At 48.9% G+C, this 21,546-nt stretch overlaps 1 protein-coding gene across 1 annotated transcript; it reads right to left on the minus strand.

Annotated features, from left to right (window-relative positions):
• Positions 1–472: 472 nt before the first annotated feature.
• Positions 473–1,441, minus strand: Mc3r (melanocortin 3 receptor). The gene has a single exon (XM_076849490.1). It carries the CDS (start codon positions 1,439–1,441, stop codon positions 473–475), a length of 969 nt encoding a protein of 322 aa, XP_076705605.1.
• Between the last annotated feature and the right edge of the window lie 20,105 nt (positions 1,442–21,546).

Below are 21,546 nucleotides of genomic sequence, written 5' to 3' on the forward strand. Positions count from 1 at the left end.
ATTGTTTTTAGACGATGATTTCACAGAGAGTAGTGGAGTAGGAACTAGGTCTCTAATGGAGTAAGGGAGAGCTCTGTGTGTGTGGCTGACAGCTGGAGGTTAAAGCTGTTAACAGTGAGAGATTCAAGCCCTCTTCCTGCTCAGGAGAAGCCCCCAGGCTGGTTGGCTTGGGCACAAAGACCTGGGTGTGAAGCAGGAGGCATTAGGAGCCCTGGGCACACAGGAGTGAACGCACCCAGAGCAGCAGAGATGGTGTGGGAAACCAGACTGTGACTTACCCACACAGGTCCTTCCAGAGATCCCGTTGGATGCCGTTTCCCTTTTAAAAGGTTGTGTGAACTTAAAGACAAGTGCAGGCTTGGCTGTTAGCACATTCTTACACCTTTCAAGGACTTTTTTTCCTTTCTAAGCCTCTGCTGGAGGGAGGTCCCAAAGTGGCTGTACTGGTGACCACTTCCACAGCCCTGGCCATCTACCTCAAGTTCATGCTATTGCAGCCACAGAGAATCTCCTTGAAGGTGTTGCGCAGCTCCAGGCTCCGGAAGGCGTAAATGAGGGGGTCGATGATGGAGTTGCACATGATGAGGACCAGGTAGGTGTTGAAGTGGGCCGTGTAGCAGATGCAGTAAGGGTTGGTGGGGCAGGTGATGATGAGGACCAGGTGCAGGAAGAAGGGGGCCCAGCAGAAGATGAACACCCCCAGCAGGATGGTGATGGTGACGGCTCCCTTCATGCATGAGTGCTGCTGTGGGGCCACCCCGTCAGCAGGTGGCAGTGCCGCAATGCGCTTGACATGCAGCCGGGCAAAGAGGAACATGTGCACGTAGAGGGTGCCCATGAGAAGCACCATGGCGAAGAACATGGTGATGAGGCTCACGATGACCATCTTGCTCTCGGAGTAGATGATGAACACCACGCCGCAGACGCCGCAGCAGACCCAGATGCTCACGATCAGAGTGAGCGCCTTCCTCACGGTCATGATGCTGTGGTAGCGGAGCGCATAGAAGATGGTGACGTACCTGTCGACGGCAATGGCCAAGAGGTTGCAGATGGAGGCCACCAGGGAGATGCAGATCATGGAGTCGAAGATGTTGTCCATGTGTTGGATAAACTGGTCCTCGAAGGTCAGGTAGTTGCTGTTGATGATGGCGATCATGATGGTCTCCAGGGCGTTGGACACACTCACCAGCATGTCGGCCACAGCCAGGCTGCAGAGGAAGAAGTACATGGGGGAGTGCAGGTTGCTGTTCCTGACCACAGCCAGGATGACCAGGATGTTTTCCAGCAGGCTGATGATGCCCAGACTCAGGAAGACCTCAGGCTTGATGAAGACCTGCTCACAGAACCCCCTGTGGCTCTGGTTGCTGGAAGGGGCCATGAGGCGCTCGGAGCCATTGGGCAGCACCGGAGGAGCCCAGAGCAGGCAGCAGGAAGCGTTCATGGCAACAGACGGCTGATCCGAGCAGGGGCTCCTGCAGGCTCTGAGGAAGCAGCTGCTGCTCACGGGAAAGGCAGCATCTCCCCCTAGATGTTTCTTTGGATACTTGTCCAGTCCAGACTGAGATTTTGTTCTCCCCAGAACAAAAGAAGAAAGAGAGGGACGGAGAGAGAAGTTAGTACAGGAACTTTTCCTCTGTCTCTCCAGGAGCAGCAGCTTCGTGGCTCCTGATCAGCCAGGCTTCTTTCTCTTTCCCTCTGACCCCCTCTCCGTCTCCTCTCACATCCCTACCTGGGAACTGAAAACCTGCCACTGGTTGCTACAGTTACGGCTCTATTCATAGCAAGACAGGGGATGTGGCACCTGTCGCTGGAAGTGAGGGGAGCCCTCCGGTTTTATGTGTCGCGGAGGGTGAACAACTCCTACTTAATCTTCAGTGCAGGGAAATGACCACTGAGCATCGGGCACCTGCCTGACTGACAGCAGGTCCCGACTCCAGGGCTTTGCAGGGAGCTGAAGAAGCAGGCTGATGCCCTCTGCAGGTCAGGCTGCGCGCCTGCACAGACCGGCCAAGCAGTGCAAGTTTGTCCAGGAAACTACCAGAGGCATCCATGTGCTCACTCATTCATTTGCTTATTGGTTTTATTACTTTTTTAAAATAAGTACCCACCACATGTCAGGTTTCTACTGGGTGCAGGATTATAGTGGTGAGCGAGACAGTTGCTGTCCCTGTTTTCCCTGGACTCCGAGTCAGGTGCCAGAGACATCAGGCAATTGTGGGCCTAACTTGGAGAAGTGCAGGTTTAGTTTATGGCCACCACAATAAAGCAAGTAGTACAATAAAGTGGGTCAAAAAAATTTTTAAAATTTCCCAAAGCATATAAAAAACAAGTTTACAATATGCTGTATTCTGTTAAGTGTGCATTATATTATAAAAAAAGTGCACTTGCCTGATAATTGTTTTGATTCTTGGCACTGGAAAAAATAAGTGGTTTTTGAATGAAATATGCTAATGATCATCTGAGCCTTCAGGGAGGTGAAGGGTTTTTGCTGGTGGAGGGTCATGCCTTGATGTCCATTGCTGCTGACTGGTAGGAGTGGTGGTTGCTGAAGGCTGGGGTGTCTCTGGAAATTTCTTAAAATGAGATAATAATGAAGTTTTCTGCATATATTTTTTCTCCCTTTCATGAAAGATTTCTCTGCATCATGCAATGCTGTTTGGTAGCATTTTACCAACAATAAAACTTTCTTTAAAATGGGAGTTGATTCTCTCAAACCCTGCTACTGCTTTAACAGCTAAGTTTATGTCTCCAGTGTAGTTCAGTGTGGTGAACACTTGAGTCAGGGGAGCCTAGGGGGCTGGGAAGGCAAACAGAAGGGGCTCTAACCCGATGGGAAAGAAAAGTTCCTGGAGGAAGGAACATCTAGATATTGGCTTCCATGTAGAAGAGGTGATTTGCAGTGTGGGGTGGGTGGTGTTGGGGGGCCGGGTTGAAGCAGGTAGGAGAGGGTTCCAGGAAGAGGGTGTGTGTGCCTGAAACTGGGGGGACTAGCCCCCTGGCCATGAAAGCCATCTGGGGAGTGTGGAGACCTACTGAATCAGTTACCAGGGTTAGGATCTGGACAAGTGTGTGCTCAGTTTTTGGCAGGTGAGCAGGGGCACAGCCAGGGCTGAGATCTATTGAAAAGGAAGCTTGGGGTTTCTGAGCTCTGAGAGTGTTTTGCACTGACCGGACTGTGATCCTGGGAGACACAATTTCAGAAATGAGGCCACAAAGGTTTTCTAGAAAGCCAAGAGGGGCTGGGTCCTGCAGGACAGCAGCAGCCCTGTGTACCAAGACTCCAGGACTGTACCCTAGAGTTGGGCTGGCTGAGGGAGGGACCAGGCAGGGTGGGGATGAGACGGGTGTGTTTCTGAGGAAAGCTCCTGCTTGCAGGGTGCAGATGGGTTGGAGGGGGATGATCCTGGAACCAGAGTCCAGGGCACAGGGGGCTGGACAGGGAGTGTGAGCTGGCGGAGGCAGCCCTGGAGGGAGGACCCCAGGATCAGATGGGTGGGGTGTGGGAATATGGAGGAGGGAGCACTAGGGGATGGCCCTACTTCCTTCTTAAGTTGTGGGAAGGATGGAGGTGATTTTAGCTGGAAAACGTACAAGGCAGAATTTAGCAATTGCTTTACTAATGTAGTGCTGTTCTTGGAAGTACAGTTTAATATTTGGTTCATGTTTGATTTGGTTCTGCAGATGGATCATGAAAATTCACAAAACACCAAGCCCTTTTGCCCCTATACACATACTCACAGAATTAGATGATAGATGGATTGTTATCCTGCTATGCTCTACCATCTTATGCAGGGAACACCTATACAAACCTATAAAGTCTTATAGGACACCTATAAAACTATAAATTTTATAGATGTCCTAGATACAGGATGATGGGACATGATGGGCTAATCCATCTGGGATTTGTATGTGTGTGAAGTATAAGAAATATGCATATGCAAGTAGAAAAAAATGGAATACTATATAACCCTGGGGTGGGGAGATCTTAAGACGGGCAATCCAAAATTTATCTTGGAAAAAATGATCATAAACAAAGTGAAAAGACAAATAGGACAGAAACATTTCCATAGGCAGAGGTTACTTTCACTTATATACACAGAATATTTTCACATTAATGAGGAAAAGATGAATTGCCTCTCAGAAAATCGGGCAAAGGGTATGAATAGTGATTCACTAAAAAAGAAATGCAGATGGATAATAAACAGATGGAAAGATGTAAAATCAGGAAGCCAGGGAAGTGCAACTGGAGTCGAGACCTCAGCACCCTTTGTTCCAGTTGGATTGATAAGAGTTCAAAAGATCTGCAACTCAGGAGAGAACACTGGAAGAAAGACACTGCCCCACATTCCCCGTGTCTGTAAACAGATTCACTTGTTGGCAGTTTCTGCTGAAGCAAAAGTGCACACAGGTGTGGATCTCAGTCTGTGGGTCGAGGGGCTTGAGGAATACCACTTCCGTTTATTTCCAGCTGCATGATGTAATTCCTGATGCTAAGTCGCACTTTCCCCAGGTTGTGGGAAAAGCAATCTTAATCCTTTGGGTCCTTCTCTTCACCTTCGGGTCACATCAGAGGTGCATTTATACTGGTCTGTGCTTTCTTCTCTGTTGGTCTGGAGTTTCAAGGGTACTAGATACACCTGCAGGTAGATGACACCGCAGGGACCACTCACCTCCTCCGAGGCCATCCCCTGCTCTCTGCTGGGCAGGGGCCAGCATGGGCTACCTTTCCCAGGTCCCATCCTCTGGCTCTGGGCATCCTTCAGAGACAGCAGAAGACCTGGCACTTTCAACCTGCGTCCTCAGAGCTGTCAAGGCTGCTAACGAATGCTGACTTGGTCTCTAAATACGGCTCCCTACTTCCCGGGGGAAGCCGCACAGATGCAGCATCACTTGTAATTGAACCATCTATAAATGAATTGGCTTCATTTTAGTAATTCCAAGACACGCAGTCTCTGTCACTGTTTACCATATGGTGTTGGCATACATGACGGTTCCTGTTTGAAACTGTTATAATAAACTGTAACAAGAAGTTGCTGTGGATTAGGAGAAAATCCACCCAGATGTTCTCTCTACCCGAAAAGCTCTTCTTCAATTTTGTGTCTGGCATCCTCCTCTTATCCTTCAACATCCAGCTTAAATGTCAATTCCGTTTTATAGCTTTCCTCAAATTTCACACACCACTTTGCCCTCCCTTCTGACTCTCCGCTGGTAAGCTCACAGGGCTCAGGGCTCTTCTTTCACTCTTAAAAGCACAAGCAACAAGAGAAAAAATAAGAATTGGGCACCACCATAATGAAAAATTTTGTCTCTTAAAAAATACTACCAAGAAAATAAAAACAGTTCACAGAATGGAAAAAAAATAATAATTGCAAATCAGGTAATTTCATAAGGAACTTGTAGCTAGAACTTGTAGGAAAAATTTACAATAAAAACCCAAATAGCCTAATTAAACATAGAAAATTATCCCGATCTGACCCCTACACATTGTTTGTGTATATTGAAGTGTCCTGTGCCCGATAAATATATGCAATGATTATCTACCAATTAAAAATTAAAAATAGGCAGTGAAGGGTTGGAATAGACATTTTACCAAAGGAGATTTCAAAATATCCAACAAGCGGGTGAAAAATACACATGGCCATTAGGCAAATACTAGTGTACATACCAGTCCACTGAATTGTTCACTTTAAATAGGAGAATTTTATGGCATACAGTATTAGTGTGATCTCTGTAAAGCTATTTTAAGAGATCACATGAAGAGTGTTGCACAGCCAGGACACCACTGATAAGGGATGACATTGGCCAGTGGTCATCTTTGAACACACGACTATTTTGTCATTCTTGGGAGTTTTTCCTGGGGAGCTGATGTCGCCTACCTCCCGATTCAGCACCTGCTTGCTGGACAGTTCCCAGCGAGCTCAGACTTCCACTCCCTCTGCCGCTGTCTCCCTCAGGGCTTCTACGTTCTGCCCCAGGCCTTCCGTGTGTGTGTGTGTGTGTGTGTGTGTGTGTGTGTGTGTGTGTGTGTGTGTGTGTGATTTCTTGCCTGAACAATTTCAGCCTAGAAGTGAGGGGAGTGCGTGCCATCCTCAACTAACGAAAGTCAAAACTAACAGACACATTCTGCAGCCTCCTGTCCTTGGGTGGACTCTGGCAGGTGCTTCATATGCTTCCCCAGTGTCCCCTGGAATTGAACCCCACTGCCCACTGCCACAGCCTTGATGACCTGTCTTGTTGCTGGCTTTTCATCCTCACTCATCTCAATCTCCCCTTTCCCTCAAGCCTGCTTCCTGGGATCCCTTCCCCTGTAAATCACCTGTGGCCAGGTCCCTGCTGTACGTTCAACTTTGGGTGGAGGAGATCCAACCACTGCCTACTGTGTGCCAGCTTCTTTGGTATGCTCTTTCCCATGCTCGTTTCTCTACTCCAAGAAGGCAGGACTGCAGGTTGCCCACCAATGCCTGCTCACCCCTTCTTCCTCACTCATGGGCCCTGTTTGTTGGGACAGCAGCAAACTTAGTTTACAGTGTCATGCAGACTCCTGTGCAAACAAGGCACGTGGCCCAGTACCAGCCAGAAGGTGTAAGCAACGTCTTAGAGGGACATCCAGGGAGGCCGCAGAACCAACCCAATGGCAAACCCAACTGGCACAAACTCTTCTGCCCTTGACAATTTCTTTTTTGCTGCCTGGAAAGATAAAACGAGGGCTAAAGACAAGGGCCAGATCTGATGACGGTGGACTCCCGACCCAGGAGGCGCTTGAATTCCTGACTGTGTAGAAAGGCAGTCCCTGCCTTGAATTGCTTGCTTCTGGATTTCTAGTTATATGAGAGAGAGGAAAAAAAACTATTTGCGTAAGCCTTCATAATGTGTGGCTTTCTATTCTTTGCAGCTAAATTCAGCCTCCTAGATAAGACTAGCTCTGATTTCTGTCAGGAGAATATCAGCTGCTTAATATGCTTTAAAAGAAGAATTCCTTCGCCATCTCTATTTCCAGATCATCTTAGTTCTGTAAAGCTCTGGTAGCCCCTGCTATTTAGGCAAAGGAGGAAGTGACTATCTTGCTCTGTAATTTTCCCAGCTGTTAGACCTTACGTGGCTTGTGGGAGGAGCGGACCTCTTCATTTTTATAAATCATCACGTAGCATGAGGCTTAATTTCTTACAAGGGACAATAGACAGCCTCAAAATAATCTCATGGTACTGTCACTTTGGAAAATAGTTTGGGAGTTTCTTTAAAAAGACACGGTGGCTCATGTTGTAAGTCCCAGAGGCTAAGGCAGGAGGATTGCAAGTTCAAAGCTAGCCTCATCAATTTCGCAAGGCACTAAGCAACTTAGTGAGATCCTGCCTCAAAAAAAAAAAAAAAAAAAGGTTAGACATAAGCCAGGCATGTTGGTGCATGCCTGTAATCTCAGTGACTCAGGAGAACTCTAAGTTGAAGGTCAGTCTTAGCAACTTAGTGAGACTCTGTCTCAAAAAAAAAGGTTGGGAGTGTAGCTCACTCTTTCTTGGTTTGATCTTCTCTAATTCAGGGAAAAAAACCCCCACAAATTTGCCATATGATTTAACAATTCCTCCCCTAAGTATCTAGTGAAATGAAGTACCTAGAAAAAAAGAAAATGTTTCTGCAGGGACTTGAATGTGAATATCCATAGCAGCACTATTTATAGTTACTAAAAGTGCAAACAAGCCAAGGTTCCTCTAATAATGTCGAGACCGTCAGCCTGTGGTGTGTCCACACAATGGATCCCTATCAGCAGTAAAAAAGAATCAAGTACGGATGCAGGCTCATACAAAAGAACCTCAGAAACCTGTAAGGGAAAGAAACCAGACACGAAAGATGGCCTGCTGTATGCTAGTACTTCTATAAAGTGTATTCAGAAAAAACCAAATCTGTAGAGATGAGAGGAGATTCCTAGCAGCCGGGAATGGAAGGTGGCACTGGAAGGGGATGGACTATAAATGGTAAATGGGCACAAGGGGTCTTCGTGGGTGTGATAGTCAGGTTTTTGTCACTGTGACGAAACACTGGATAAAATCAACTTAAAGGAGGAAAGGGTTATCTTGACTTACAGTTTCAGAGGTTTTAGTGTAGGGTCAGCTGGCTCCTTTGCTTTGGGTCTGAGATGAGGTAAAACATAATGGCAGAAGATCAAGTCCCTCATGGATTCTGGATTCCAATCATTTGTCGGATGAAGAGTTGACAGATATTTTCTGCTGTGGCTTTTTCATTGCTGTCCAGAAGGCTTTTAGTTTGGTAAAATCCATTTGTCTATTTTTGCTTTCGTTTCCTGTGCTTTCTGGGTTGTACCCCAAAAGTCATCACCCATACCACTGTCTTGACAGGCTCCCTGGTTTCTTCTAGTAGTTTCAGAATCTCGGGCCTTACCTGTAGATCTTTGTTGGTTTGCACAGGGTGAATTGGGGGCCAAGTCTCCATCTTCTACCCATGGACGTCCAGCATTCCCAGTCATGATGTATGAACTGACACAGATGTTGGCCTTGGCGTTGTCCCATGGTTTGCTGCTGCTTTCCATCTTCTGTATTAGGGCACCCAGGACCCAGATATGTGGGTGGAAAGAAGTAATGTTTGCCAGGCTCCAAAAAAAATCCTGTTTTGCCTGTATATTTTGGGACTTGATTGCCTTCTGAAAGTGACAGCCAGAAATAAAAACATCTAGGTAGCCACAAAGGAACTTGTGTGTGACAGTGCCTGGGGACGGGCATTCTGCTCTCCGAATGCTCCTCTGGGTTTTGAGCTATTGCTAAACAAGAACTGCTGGTGTTCAGAAAGCTCCCAGGACAGGAGGCAGAACAGGAGAGGCAGGAGGCAGGGGCCCAGAGCTCTCCTGCTCTGCTTTTGTGTGCCTGTCTGTTCAGGTCACACCTCTGAGGCAGGACCTTGGCCGGGAGCCCACTGTTCCCAGTTCAGTTTCCAGATCAGGTATTTAGCTACAACAGGGCCACTCTGTATCCAGCAGGAACAAGCCACTGGGTCTAGGCAGGCCTGGGCCAGGCTTGCAGGCGTGTTTCTATGAAGCTGTTGTGGACACTGAGTGAGGAAGATTGGACAGTTCCCAGTCCCCTGGGCTGGTGTGCAGTAGGCACTCAATAGATGCTGGCTTTCATTTTCTTCACTCGGCATTCTGCACGTTCTGTTGCAGGTAACAGAAAACGACTGCACTGCGACACACGAGAGTTCATTTTTTCCATGCACGGTAATGTCTGGAGGTAGACGGTGGCTGTATTGGTTGGGAGCTCAGTGCTGGGGTCACTGTCTCTGTAACTTTGTTTCTCTCCTGTGTGACACCAGGCAGTCAAAGGTGACAGCAGTTCCAGCTGTGAAATCTGTGACAAAAAGAAAACGAAGTGTGAAGAGCAACACCTGTGGATTTGTCCCCTTTATGAAGGCAGAGACACCGCTCTTTTAATTTACTAATTATCTTTTAATCCCCCGTTGTAATTATGCTCCTGCCTCATTGACTAGATGGGTCACATGATCTTCCCTGAACCAGCACTAGTACAGGGAGGCTGGGAAAGCAGGTAGAGGATCACGTGATTGGTCATCCTTAAAGCACTGGCCCCTCCCTCCAAGAAAGACGCCACAGACTGAGTTCTGCAGAAGCATACGCTCAGATGGACCTGCGCCTGCAGGAGGTTTGCCAGGGATCAGCCCACTAGAGAACCTGAGGAGAGAAAGCAAAGTTGGGCAGGCGAGGAAGCCGAACTGGGCGGCCTCAGCCAGCCTGGGCAGCTCTTGAGCACACCTAGTCCACCCTGGCAGGCCCTGGTGGTCTCACACAGCTGCCTTTACACCTATGTCAGCTCCTGGGCTGGCAGGAAGCTGGGCTCTAGGGAAGCAGGAGACCTGCAGCTGAGGCACGGTGTCAGGTGGACAAGAAGCTTCCCCGTGAGCTGCGGTGCAGGTCCTTGCTCATCACAAAGAAGAGAAGGCTCACCTGGAGGTGGGGAAGGCTCACCTGTGTATGTGTTCCTACGTCCCTTCATGGTCAATGGACACTTGGCTACCTTGTCACGGGGTGGGGGGTAGAGATGCAGAATCAACCCAGAGACTCCAGGAGCTGGTGAAAGAACTGGCTGGAGAGCCACCTCAGGTCATTGTCCAGTAGCTCAGTTTGTTTTTGGAATGCATACAATTGTTATAGGGTTCGAGTGGGGCGTTCCCGTCAATTTTACACAAGCAAGATAATGTCCATAAGCCAATCATCTTCTGCCTAATGTAACCGCACGCACTGTGAGGAAACTCTAAATATCGCTGTCGTGGTGGAAAGCAATCTGGAAGGGTCTTTGGCCCTTACTGAGTCAGGGGTTTCCTGCCCTGAAGTCCCTGACTTTCGGTTTCCTGGCCCCGCAGTTTGGCAATGCTGACCACAAGTGCTGGGGATGTGGTTTCACCCCATCCTGCAGGCCCTCCTGTCAGGCCTGAAGGAACGTGGATATTTCAAGCACTTCCGAGCTGCTCCTAGCTGTTACCTGTGACTGACTCCAACACACCTAGAAGTGGGGAAGGCTCACCTGGAGGTGGGGAAGGCACACTAACCTGGAGGTGGGGCTGGCGGTGTGGACAGGGCTGTTCCCGCTGGTGCTCTGCAGGGTTGAGTTTACCAGAGTTGCAGAGGTTGAGGAAGAGCTGGTGACAGGTCCTGAACCTCTCAGAGTGCCCCATGGGGCTGCACACGTGCAGATGCTGGGGGTGGCACCTCCTGTGACTAGGCGCCAGTTAGGTCTCACAGGGCTGGGAACTGGTATTTTTATGGAGAACAGTTAGAACAGGCGGAGGCAGAGTTACTCATTGTCCAAGGATGAGTTGACAGCAGGACAGCTACTGGGAAGGAACAGAAAGAGCTCCTCTGTGACTGTAGCAGGGCAGCTGGGAACGCCTGTGATGTTGCCCGTCAAACCGCGGAGCTTCTAATGCCCACTCAAGACGCGGCGCCTGCTCAGCCACTGTGCTGTGAAATGGAGAGCTTAAGGCCACATGATGTATTACTTTGGACTAGTTCTAAGCATTTAGCCAAATGGCAGAACAGTACGGGGAACTCCACCTGCCCCTTCCTCCCTCCCCCCATTAGCATTATGTCACCATGGTGTCCCTGTAGGACCAAGCACCCAATACCAGTACCTGGCTGGTCTCCCCAGACTTGATTTCGATCCTGCTGGTTTTCCGCTCATGTCCCCTTCTGCTCCGGGGTCAGTCTAAGATGCCACACTGCCGCCAGCTGCCACGTGTCCTTGGTCTCCTGGCGGGTGACAGTTGCAGTCTTCCTCGCCTCCCACAACCTGGGCCGTTTTGAGGAGTGAGGCAGGTGTTCTGTGGGAGGTCCCTCAACCTGGGGTGTCTGTGCCTTTCTTCTCAGGGGAGTTATGGCTTTGTGGGAAGAGTGCCACAGAGACAGATGCCGCCTCCTCCCGTCGCGCTGGGGCACAGGACACCCCCATGGCCCCACTGGCATGGTCTTGATCACTTTCCCAGGGCCATGTTGTGTCATTCGGTTCTGATGACCTTGTGTGGCCCCAGGGGCCTTGACATTTTCATGTAGGTTTCTTCTCGGTCTTAAAATCCTACTTCATTCATGGAAGGGACATGGGCAAGTGACACATAATACCACACCCATGATGCTGAGGAGAGGGTAGTCCTCCATGGGGTCCGACAGTCTTGCTTCTGTTCCCACATTTTCCTTTACGCTCTTTCCTACCAGACCATCACTGCAAAGTGCGAAAATGCTTTACCCCGCGTGACACCCTGCCATGACAACAAGGGCAGCCAGTCACTTACTGAGTGTTCCAGTGATCCAGGAGCTTTGCTTACATGGTCTCCAGTCTCCAAAACCATCCATCAGCCAGTGCACATCAGATTATTTTGCATATTAAGAAACAGAGAGATAAAGTGAATATCCCAAGGTCACACAGTGGGTAAGCAGAAAACAGATTTGGACCCACATCTGTTTTATGCCAAACCCGTGCTCTTTCTCTCCATAACATTAGCACAGCCACGTCTTGTAGCCCCAGAGTCCAGTAGGAGAAGCACAGAGAACTCTAGAAGACATGTAAACTGTAATTTCTCCAAACATTGTCCCAGTCCTCTTTTTCATACTAAAAAGAAGACAGAAGCAAACAACATGAGCTTTTCTGTATCCTTATGGCCACAGCAAGAAATATACAACCATCGGTCTTATTATCTCTTTGAGAAAGAGGCAGAGAAGGGTGGGGGCTAAACCAGACCTGACCTGCTGGAGACTCTGTTCTTAGAGCGCATGGACTACTGGGATCTGAAAGAAGCAGGCTGCGTCCAGGGCGGAGCTGAGGTGTCCTGGTCACGTGCTTGTCGTAGTCCTCTGAACTCATGTTTCACAGCCTGTCACCATGGCTCCTGCTGCCTGCTTTGCTCCCCTCTGATCCCTTTTGTCCCCCAAAGCTAGCACATCCCTTCCTCCTTTCCCTAGCGCCACACAGAAGCTTCTGTGTCTAGTGATCTTTGTAGAATGTGGCGGAAGCAGAGCGTAGTGTTGCAACTCACAACTAGACCAGTCAGGGTCACTCCAGGTGAACTGGGCTGGCATGAAATAACCACACAGGGACAGAGAAATGCCTTTTCCTTTGGGTTCTGTGATGGATCCTTTGACCCAGCTCCCACAAAGGAGGCAAGGCAGGCGAGAGAGAGAGCACGCCTCAAACCCGGTTTTATTGGGGAGAAGCCAATCAAATGAGGCAAGAGTCACGTACACAGCCCAGACAGAGCTGCATCCTCAGTCCAGTCCACTTTGTGTGCTCAAGACGCTCACAGCTCACCCACAGCCCAGGCCTGGCCTGCCATGTCTCCACCTTCCAACGCTCAAAGCTAGGGGGCGCTCAGCTCCTCTGTGGCAGCTCTCTGCAGTACAGCTCAGAAGAGAGCAGCCAGCTCCTCATCACGGAGACTTCTTGGGGGTTGTCCCTCCTTAGGCTGCAGCTTGTCGGCATCTTGCTGGAGGAGCTCATTCTTGAGCTCCAGGCCCAACCCTCCCCAGGAAGGTGGCTGGGCAGGGAGGTGAGGGGGCCCCACAGTCTGCCGTGTGGCGTGGGTCTCGGCTTTGCTGGGCCTGGGTCTCTGCCTGCAGACTGCACCCGGGTTGTAAACACGCGGGGCACACGGCAGGCCCACTGGGTGTCGACTACATCAGCCCTGTCTTTCAAAGTCACGAGGGCCCTAGGCCATTCTTAGAGTCCTTCACCTCTAGGCACTACTGTCCAGTGCTCACCAAGTGGCAGGGCCTTTCTCTTCCCTCCTTTCCTCCCTCCCTCCCTCCCTCTTTCCTTGCTTCTTCCTCTCATATGATTAATGTTCTCTTTTCTGTCAAAATCAAACCTGTAGTCTGACTCGTGACCTGAACCCAATCCTAACTACAGCTCTCACTTTGTCCTCTCCAATATAAAAATCAGCCAGTCACGTAGATCCTGACCCCAAGCTCCCCGCTCAGAGCAAGGGGCCGTGCTGAGTTAAGGACAAAACAGACCGACTGGCTGCTGCCCAAGAGCACCTCCTTGCCAGACTGTTGGGTAGCAAATTTTGTCTTGCCCAGCTACTTCTGAGCACGTCTGATTTCCTGTGGCATCCCAGTATTTCTAACACTCTCTTTCTTTTTATCTATAGAATTGATATTTATAATTACATACAAGCATATAAATATATCCATTTGTCAAAATGGCACACAACAGAAAATCAGCTGTATTTTTTCAACCAAGTGTCCACATATTTTAATGCTGTGTACTGAGTAAACATTTTTCCAACTTTTAGTGTTTCAAATAATCTTTAAATTTATGTTTACTCATGTGCTAAGATCCTAATATTTTCATATCTGTAAATCTTTTTGCTTATTTTTATTGAGACGTACACACCAGGAAGTTCATGATTTTAAAGTGGATGATTCAGCAGTTTTTATCACATTCACTGGGCTGTGCAGCCCCGGCCACCACCTAGTTCCAGGGCCTTTCATCACCCCAGCCAGACACCCATGCCCATTAGCAGTCCTCCCCACTTCCGACTCCCTGCAGCCCTGGCAACCATTAATCTGTTTTCTGTGTAGAAATGCACTGTGAATTCAGTGAAGAGGTTTTTCCCGGTGCTGAGATGCCTGTGCAAGCCACGCTCATCTGGGCTGTGTTTGACTTTGAATCACACTTTGTCATTTTGTAAATAATAAAAAAATTAAATTAAACTAAAAAAAAACCCCAAATCTCCAACAAACATAAATAGTTCTCCTTAAAATTCAATGTCATTTTTAAGGACATTTAAGGCAAGAAAATCAGAACCCTCTTCTTCTCAACCTCTCAAATTTCAGATGTTGGGAACAGAGCGAGCTGCTTCGTTCTGGGAGCTCTTCCGTGGGAGGGATGGTTCCCCTGGGCTCAGAGAAGACGCCTGGAGGGATCTTCTAAAGCAACGCACCATCTGCCCTGGTCTCCTGCCCCTCATTCTCCCTCGAGGCAAGTCACAGAAACCAGAAGTTCATCCTCCCACATCTGTTTAGGAATTGGCCATAATGAACGTCCCTGCCCTACCTTGTCTGATCATAGATAATAAGACCCTCATTCTAGAAAAGGTCCTGCCCCACCCTCAGAAGGAAGCTCAGCTGCACAGAGAGGCCATGAAGTCTCTGGGCAGGCCTTGCTGGGCCCCTGGGTCCATTAGCCTCGGATTGTGTTCTGTCCCCCAATCACACTTGAACCCCCAGTTCGTGCTTCATCCAACCAAAGCGGATGATCCCCTCCCCCTGGCTTTCGGGCCTTCACTGGGAAGGCTGACATGCTGTAAGAGTCTTAATTAAGCTCCTCCAGAGACCCTCACCATAATTGTTCTTATTAACAGAAGGTCAGCAAAAATTTCTGCAAAAAAACTGAACGTGAGACAGGACTTCCCATTTCTTGTGAGGTCTAAGTTACTCCATCTTGCAAACGTAAATAGTTTGGCTACAGACTTGATGATGTCATTTCTGCTTTTGTTGTAAAACCTCTTACTAACCTAAAAGTGGGAAAAGTGGGACAAAAGCACTTTCTGTGACCTCAAGAAAAAAAAAAATTTTATGTCGACTCCTAAAAAAATGTAAACCTCCAAGCCGCACCCCCTCCTTGGGTATAAAGTTCCAAGAATTTCCAGACTGAGGTCCAGAGAATCTTTTAGGAGGTAGCCCCTCTGGATCCTGCAGCCCATGAACCTGCTTCCTGTAAATTCCTCCGTGTCCAGCCTCTTCAGTCCTACATCAATACCAAACCACGGTTTCGCCTGCTAATCTGTCTGCGGCCAGTTCATTTCAGCTCACTCAGTTATTGGAGCTTCAGAGAAAAAGGTTGCCCTTCCTCTAGTGCTGTTTCGGTGTATTTTTGAAAAGAACATTTTTCTTTTGCACTTGGCTGGAATCTCTCTGGAAACTCAGGGAAAAATCAATTTGCTTCTCCAAGTCCATTTTTCTTGTGGTTGATCCACAAATTGCAGCAACTGTGCCAAGTGATGACAAAAGGCAGGATTTTCGTGTGTGAAGAAGACAAAAAGATCCACGGTGCTACAAATTCTAGAGGCCAGCAAGTCTGGTTGAAAAATCGGACATGATGAACATTAATGCTTCTAGGGTATTGGATAATCTGTACTGTATGTATTTCCTGCTTTAAAAAACAAACTTGGAACTTTAGAGTTGTGTTTCTTTTCTCATTCACAAAACTGGGTGTCATTAACCTTCCTTAACTCCCTGTGTCACTTTTGCCTGGTGGACATTTGAGTGCTCTGTTTTGAGTGCATGTTTCTGGGCCATGTCTTTGGTGCTGTAGGAGGGGTCTGACTTTCCCCTGGTGCTGACACCGTGTGGAGCAGAGTTTCTCTGCATCACTGTGATCCCATCACCCAGGGGCTTGGTTTAGCAGGTGCTGCAGTTTGGGCCTTAAGTGTCCCCCAAGGTCTGTGGGGTGAGTGTGTGGTCCTCAGCACGGTGCTACTGGGAGCCAGTGGAAACTTTAAAGGGTGGCCTTAGTGAGGGACTCTTAGGTCAGGGGGAGTGTGTCCTTAACAAGGACTGTAGGACTGAGCCCCTCCCTCTTATTCCCTGGCCTTGAGGCGAGTGGTTTTCTCTGCCAAGTGCTCCTGTTGTAGCCTGTTGCTTTGCCACAGGCCTAAAAACAATGTGGCCAGTCAATCATGAACTGAAACTTCTGAAACTGTGAGCCAAAAATTAACCTTTTTTCTTTATAAGTTGATTATCTCAGGTATTTGTTACAGTAACAGCAATCTAACAAACATAGCAAGTTTAAGTGATGTTGATGTTCTTGGTCACAGACTACACTTGAATAGTGAGGAAAGAGATGTAGCCTTTTAAAAACCTGTTCCTGAAGCAAATGACTTGAGGAGCAAGTCAGGGTGGAATTTGCTGTGGTGATAGTAGGGAAGGTCCGTCCTGCACTCAGAAATTGTGCTGGTGCTCATTCTCAGTGGCACTTGTTTTTGGTGGTGCTCATTCTTAGTGGCACTGGTTCTCCCTGGTACTCATTCTCAGTGGTACTTGTTCTTGGTGCTACTCATTCTTGGTGGTACTGATTCTTGGTAGTCCTCATTCTCAGTACTTCCAATGTATGAACAGTGATAGTGGCCAAAGGTACCCCACTGGGCTTTCTGTAAGGGTAATCTTAGCGTTTTTCTTATTGTAAGACAACCAAACTCAATGCTCTGTTTCCATAGAGTCTGTGAGCTGCTTGGTAACCTTAGTGAATTCCTTTCTGTTTTAATTAATCAGAGTGGATTTTGTTATTTATGACCAAGAATTTGACCCATTCTTGAATTCTACTTTGGGTTACTAGGTACAGAATCTCCTCCCTGAGGAGCTAGGTGGTAAAGAATCCCAAGGCTTCGTCAGCTTGGGAAAAGGGCTGGATTGGTTAGCAAGGCCTGCGCTCCTGCGGGACTGGGACCGGGGAATGGGAGATCACAAGACTCTACCACACTGTTTCATGGTCTGTATTAGTTTCCTACTGATGCTGTGACAAATTACCTCAAACTCGGTGACTTAAAACAATACAAACCAAGTATTTCACAGTTCTGGAGGCCGGAGTCCAAATCGGACCAGCAGGGCTCACTCTGCCTGGCGGTCATGGGAGAGGCCGTTTGCTGGTGCTTTCCAGCGTCTGGAGGCTGCCTGCGTTTCTAGGCCACGGAGCCTCCCTTCAGTTTCAAAGGCAGTAGTGCTGCGACTAACACCTCCCTCTGACTCTGACCTGGGTTTCTGACAATCCTGTCTCCTTTTTAAATCAGGGCCCTTGTGATTCCATTGACCCCACCAGGATAGTCCAGAACACTTTCTACCTGTCAGGGTCAATAATGAATGGCATGTGCGGGATCCCTTGCTGCACAGGTCAACATGTCCATAGGTTCTGGGGACCAGGACATGGACATCTGTGAGAGGCAGGATTCTGACTACCACGTGTCTGTTAAGGAGCATCAAGACTGACTTGTCTTAATCACGATTAACATGCTCATTTATAATGATGACACCTCAGAAACCAGAGGCATGAGCATTTTGTACTGAGGATTTCCTCAGACATTCCTGAGAATACAAATTACTATCCAGCGATTTCTTGTGAGCTAGGAATCAGACAAAAGGAAATAGAAAGATTCTGTGAAGGCTGAGGAAAAAAATCCCTGTCCTCCAAGGAGGCTTCTCCCAAGGCTGGGAGCTCTTTCCATATAGATAGAGCAGGAACTGGCAAGCTATCGGCCGCCAACTGTTTTTTGTTTTAATATTTATTTTTTAGCTATCGTTGGACACAATACCTTTATTTTATTTATCAATTGTCGTACATGGTGCTGAGGATCGTATCCAGGGCCTCAAATGTGCTAGGCGAATGATATACCTCTGAGCCACTACCCCAGCCCCCTCGCAACCTGTTTTTATAAATAAGGTTTTATTGGGACACGGGCACATCTGCTTATTTACATCCTGTCGTGACTGTCAGCACTGCACTGTAGAGTTGAACAGCTTTGACACACATGTTCTGAAAAGTCTAAATATTTAGTATAGAATATGTTTGCCAGCCCCTGACACAGAGAAGTCCTAGAGCAGAGATTCTCTAGTTTTGGCATGTGTCGGCATCCCGAGGGAGACTTGTTAGACTCAGGAAGCCTGGAATGGGTCTCATAATGTGCCTTTCCTTCCAGTCCCAGGTGATGCTGATGGTGCTAAGGACCTCCTCTTGAAATTTCACATACCCCAGGAAGGCAGGGACCCCGCCTACTTGGTTGACTGATGTACACAGCATTCAACACAGCAGGGGCCACATCCCTGGCATTAAATGTACATAATGATAGCGACCTGAGTAGGGGAACCCGTCGTTTTGTATTAGAGCTACACGAACGCTGATAAAGTGACACAAAATCCATGTCCCATCCCCAGGGATGCCCACGTCCCAGTCTCAGACCTGTGAGTATGTGACCTTACCTGGAAAAAGATAATCCACTCTGCAGATGTGATTAAGATAGAGGGGCAGGCTGGGAGGGGAGGGCTCCCCCGCCTGCAGGCCCCCTGGCTCTGCACACTGCAGGAGGGGGGCATCTCAGGCCAACCCTCACCACCTTCACCTTCTTCTCCTCATTTCTCCAGACAGAGGCTGAGACGGGATAAAAGGTCTGACGGCAAGGCCGTTCCTTGTTATAGGCAGGCTCTTGCAACCTCTGAGAAACAACCTTCAGTGTTTCTGAAGGGCCAGGCTTCTCCCCGGTGCCAAGCCAGAGTCTCTTCAAAAACCTTGCCATGCCATGTCCCCTGGGTGTCAGGCTCAGGCTGAGAGCTGGAGCTCCTGGTGCCAGTGCAGGGTGCGGGTCTCACCTGCAGCTGGACGGAGGCTGGAGAAGGCTCTGGGAGCAGCAGGATATTGGCCCAGAAGCTGCAAGGGCTCAGCTCCAGGAAGACACCGCCAGCCTGGGAAATGAGTCTTGGAAAGTGCTGTTGTCCTATGTCAGTCAGATTTTCATCACTATGACAAGTACCTGAGGAAAACAGGGGTGGAAAGATTCACTCTGGCCCGTGGTTTCAGAGGTTCAGGTCATGGTTGGCTGACCCCATTGCTCGGGGCCTGAGGTGAGGCAGGACATCATGGCAGAAGGGCCAGGTGGAGGACAGCAGCTCCGCTCATGGCAGTTGGAAGGCAGAGAGGGAGAGAAAGAGCTGGGAACAAGGGCCCACCTCCAGGGACCCGCTCCCTTCCACTAGGCCCCACCAACAGCTTCCGCCTCCTCCCAGAGTCCATTCAGTTGTCAAGGATGAATCCCCTGCTGAAGCCAGAGCCCTCATGTCCAATCACCTCCCAAAGCTCCAGCTCAGAACTTTGCTGCATGAGGCTTGGGGGACCTTTCACATCCGAACCGTGACATCTCCCATTTTAAGGAAAATCCTTGCTGGAAACGGTGTCACCCTCGTGGCGTGAGGCCGGCTGGCGGTGTGCTGCAGTCTTCCTTCACCAGCCTCTTCACCCCTGTTCTACAGGGCCCGGGAGAGAACTTTGCCTGCTGTCTATTCCCTCCTCTTCCTACAGTTGGGGTTCCCCACATAGAGCTTGGCAGGTTGTTAGGCTAAAGTTCATTGGATGAATGTTCGTGGACCAACACACCTGTTGGGCAGGGAGGGGGCAGGACGGATAGCTGAACACAAGCATTCTTGGCCAGTCCTGCCGCACCTTTGGGGACTGGGAAGCTCTGCAGAGTTCAGTTACCAACGGCCAGGGTGCCTGGATTTCACCCCAGCATGGAGTGGTCCTCACTCATGGGTCTCTCCCCACCCCACAGAGCCTCGGGCAAGACATCTCTTTTCAACTGAAGGCAGATGGTTTCTTGTTGATGCCAGCTCTCCCACAGCTGGGGAAAGAACACACTGCTGCATGTACTACGTGCCTATCTTGGCATCTAAATGATAGGAGTGTATGAGGTTGCACACCTCAGTGTATTTCCTTCCATGGAGTCTGTGAAATAGCCCTACCAGGTTTTAACTTAGACATAAAGAGCAGGACCATAAAGAGCCAACCCTGCACTCCCCAACCCCAGTGAGATGCTCGTGCTGGGAGAGGCCATGGGAATGCAGACCAAGTGAAGCAGGTGGAAGCCTGTGTCTTTCCTCTATCTCATGGACACTCGGGTTTAACCTGATGGGCGTTGCATGGGGCAGGGCTCTCCATCACCACTCTGACAATTTCTCTGCAAAACATTACAGAACAAGTGTAGCTGAGTTTGCCTATGTTAAAGGTATACATTATGTGACTCTAACATGAGACCAGTCCTTTCTTTTTTAAACATCATCCTGCCTAGGACTTTCTTTGTTGTGGAATAAGAATCCTTGCATGCTCTGTTCTTGAGAAACCAAGACCTGGTGTACTCACGGGGGCGTGTAATAAATATGACAGGGCCGGGCAGGTGCTGTACAAGCATGAGCATCAAGGTCAGCTTCGGGGAATGAGTGCCGATGATTTGACTTGCTTCCTTTGTGTAGCTTTGGCTTGATTGATTTTGTTCTATGGAAAGATTTCATGAATAGTAGGCGCAGCCATGGAAACTTTCTATTGACTAAGGTATTAAAACTATAATCTTAGTGTCCTTCAGAGTCTTACACGGTTGACCATGAAGGTTTTCTCATTTTACTGAATTCATAATTTAAGAAACACTGGTTGACAAAAATAGATACCAATGTCATATAAAGTGGAATGAGACAGTGGACAATCAAGTGCTTCAGGGACAGCCGGCCCAACTAACCTTCCTTCTGAAATCACAGTGAGAAAAATAACTCTCTGAGTTCTTTCCTTCCTTCCTTCCTTCCTTCCTTCCTTCCTTCCTTCCTTCCTTCCTTCCTTCCGGTACCAGGGATTGAACCCAAGCCACACCCTCAGCCCTTTTTTGTATTTTTACTTATGGAAAATATTCCTTTCAAAGAAAAAAAATGTGGGCTCTTGGTTGGCAAATAGTAATCTAGGTTTTGCCCAAAATGTGCCTACACTTTTTGGACACTTCGCATGTCCCCAGTGAGAGGTCCTTCAGTGGGGGCTGGAAGGAAGTGCTCCCTTAGGGCAGGCAGATGCCCTCCTCTTGGGCACTGAGAAGGAGGTTGGCCACCAAGTGTGTCCTCAGGCAGTGCCATGCAGCTGCACCTGCAGAACACTGCTCCCAACTCTGGGGTCCTCTGGGCTTCTACACTCATGTCTGCTTTGCCCCCGGGGGAGCGGTGGCATGTTCTGCTGGGCAATGTGTCCGAAGCCGCGTGGCAGCCAAGGCTCCAACCCTCAAGTGCCCGTGGGAAAGTGTGAGTGCGTGTGGAGCAGCGGAGGCTTCTTTGGGAGTCGGCTTGCAGCCGAGAGCCCCTTCCAGTTTCACCAAGAAGCAAATCCAATGCAGCCGGGAAGACTTAACTACAGCGGGTTTCCTGCTTCGGATCAGTAGGTTTAAGGAAGGAGGCACCTGACAGAGGAAGCGGAAGCAAGCGATTGCAGTGGTGGGAAGACGCGCCTGGTGCCTCCAGGAGGTGGAAAC

Source organism: Callospermophilus lateralis, chromosome 3 (genome assembly GCF_048772815.1).
Source record: "Callospermophilus lateralis isolate mCalLat2 chromosome 3, mCalLat2.hap1, whole genome shotgun sequence".
In the NCBI taxonomy this organism is placed as follows: Eukaryota; Metazoa; Chordata; class Mammalia; order Rodentia; family Sciuridae; genus Callospermophilus; species Callospermophilus lateralis.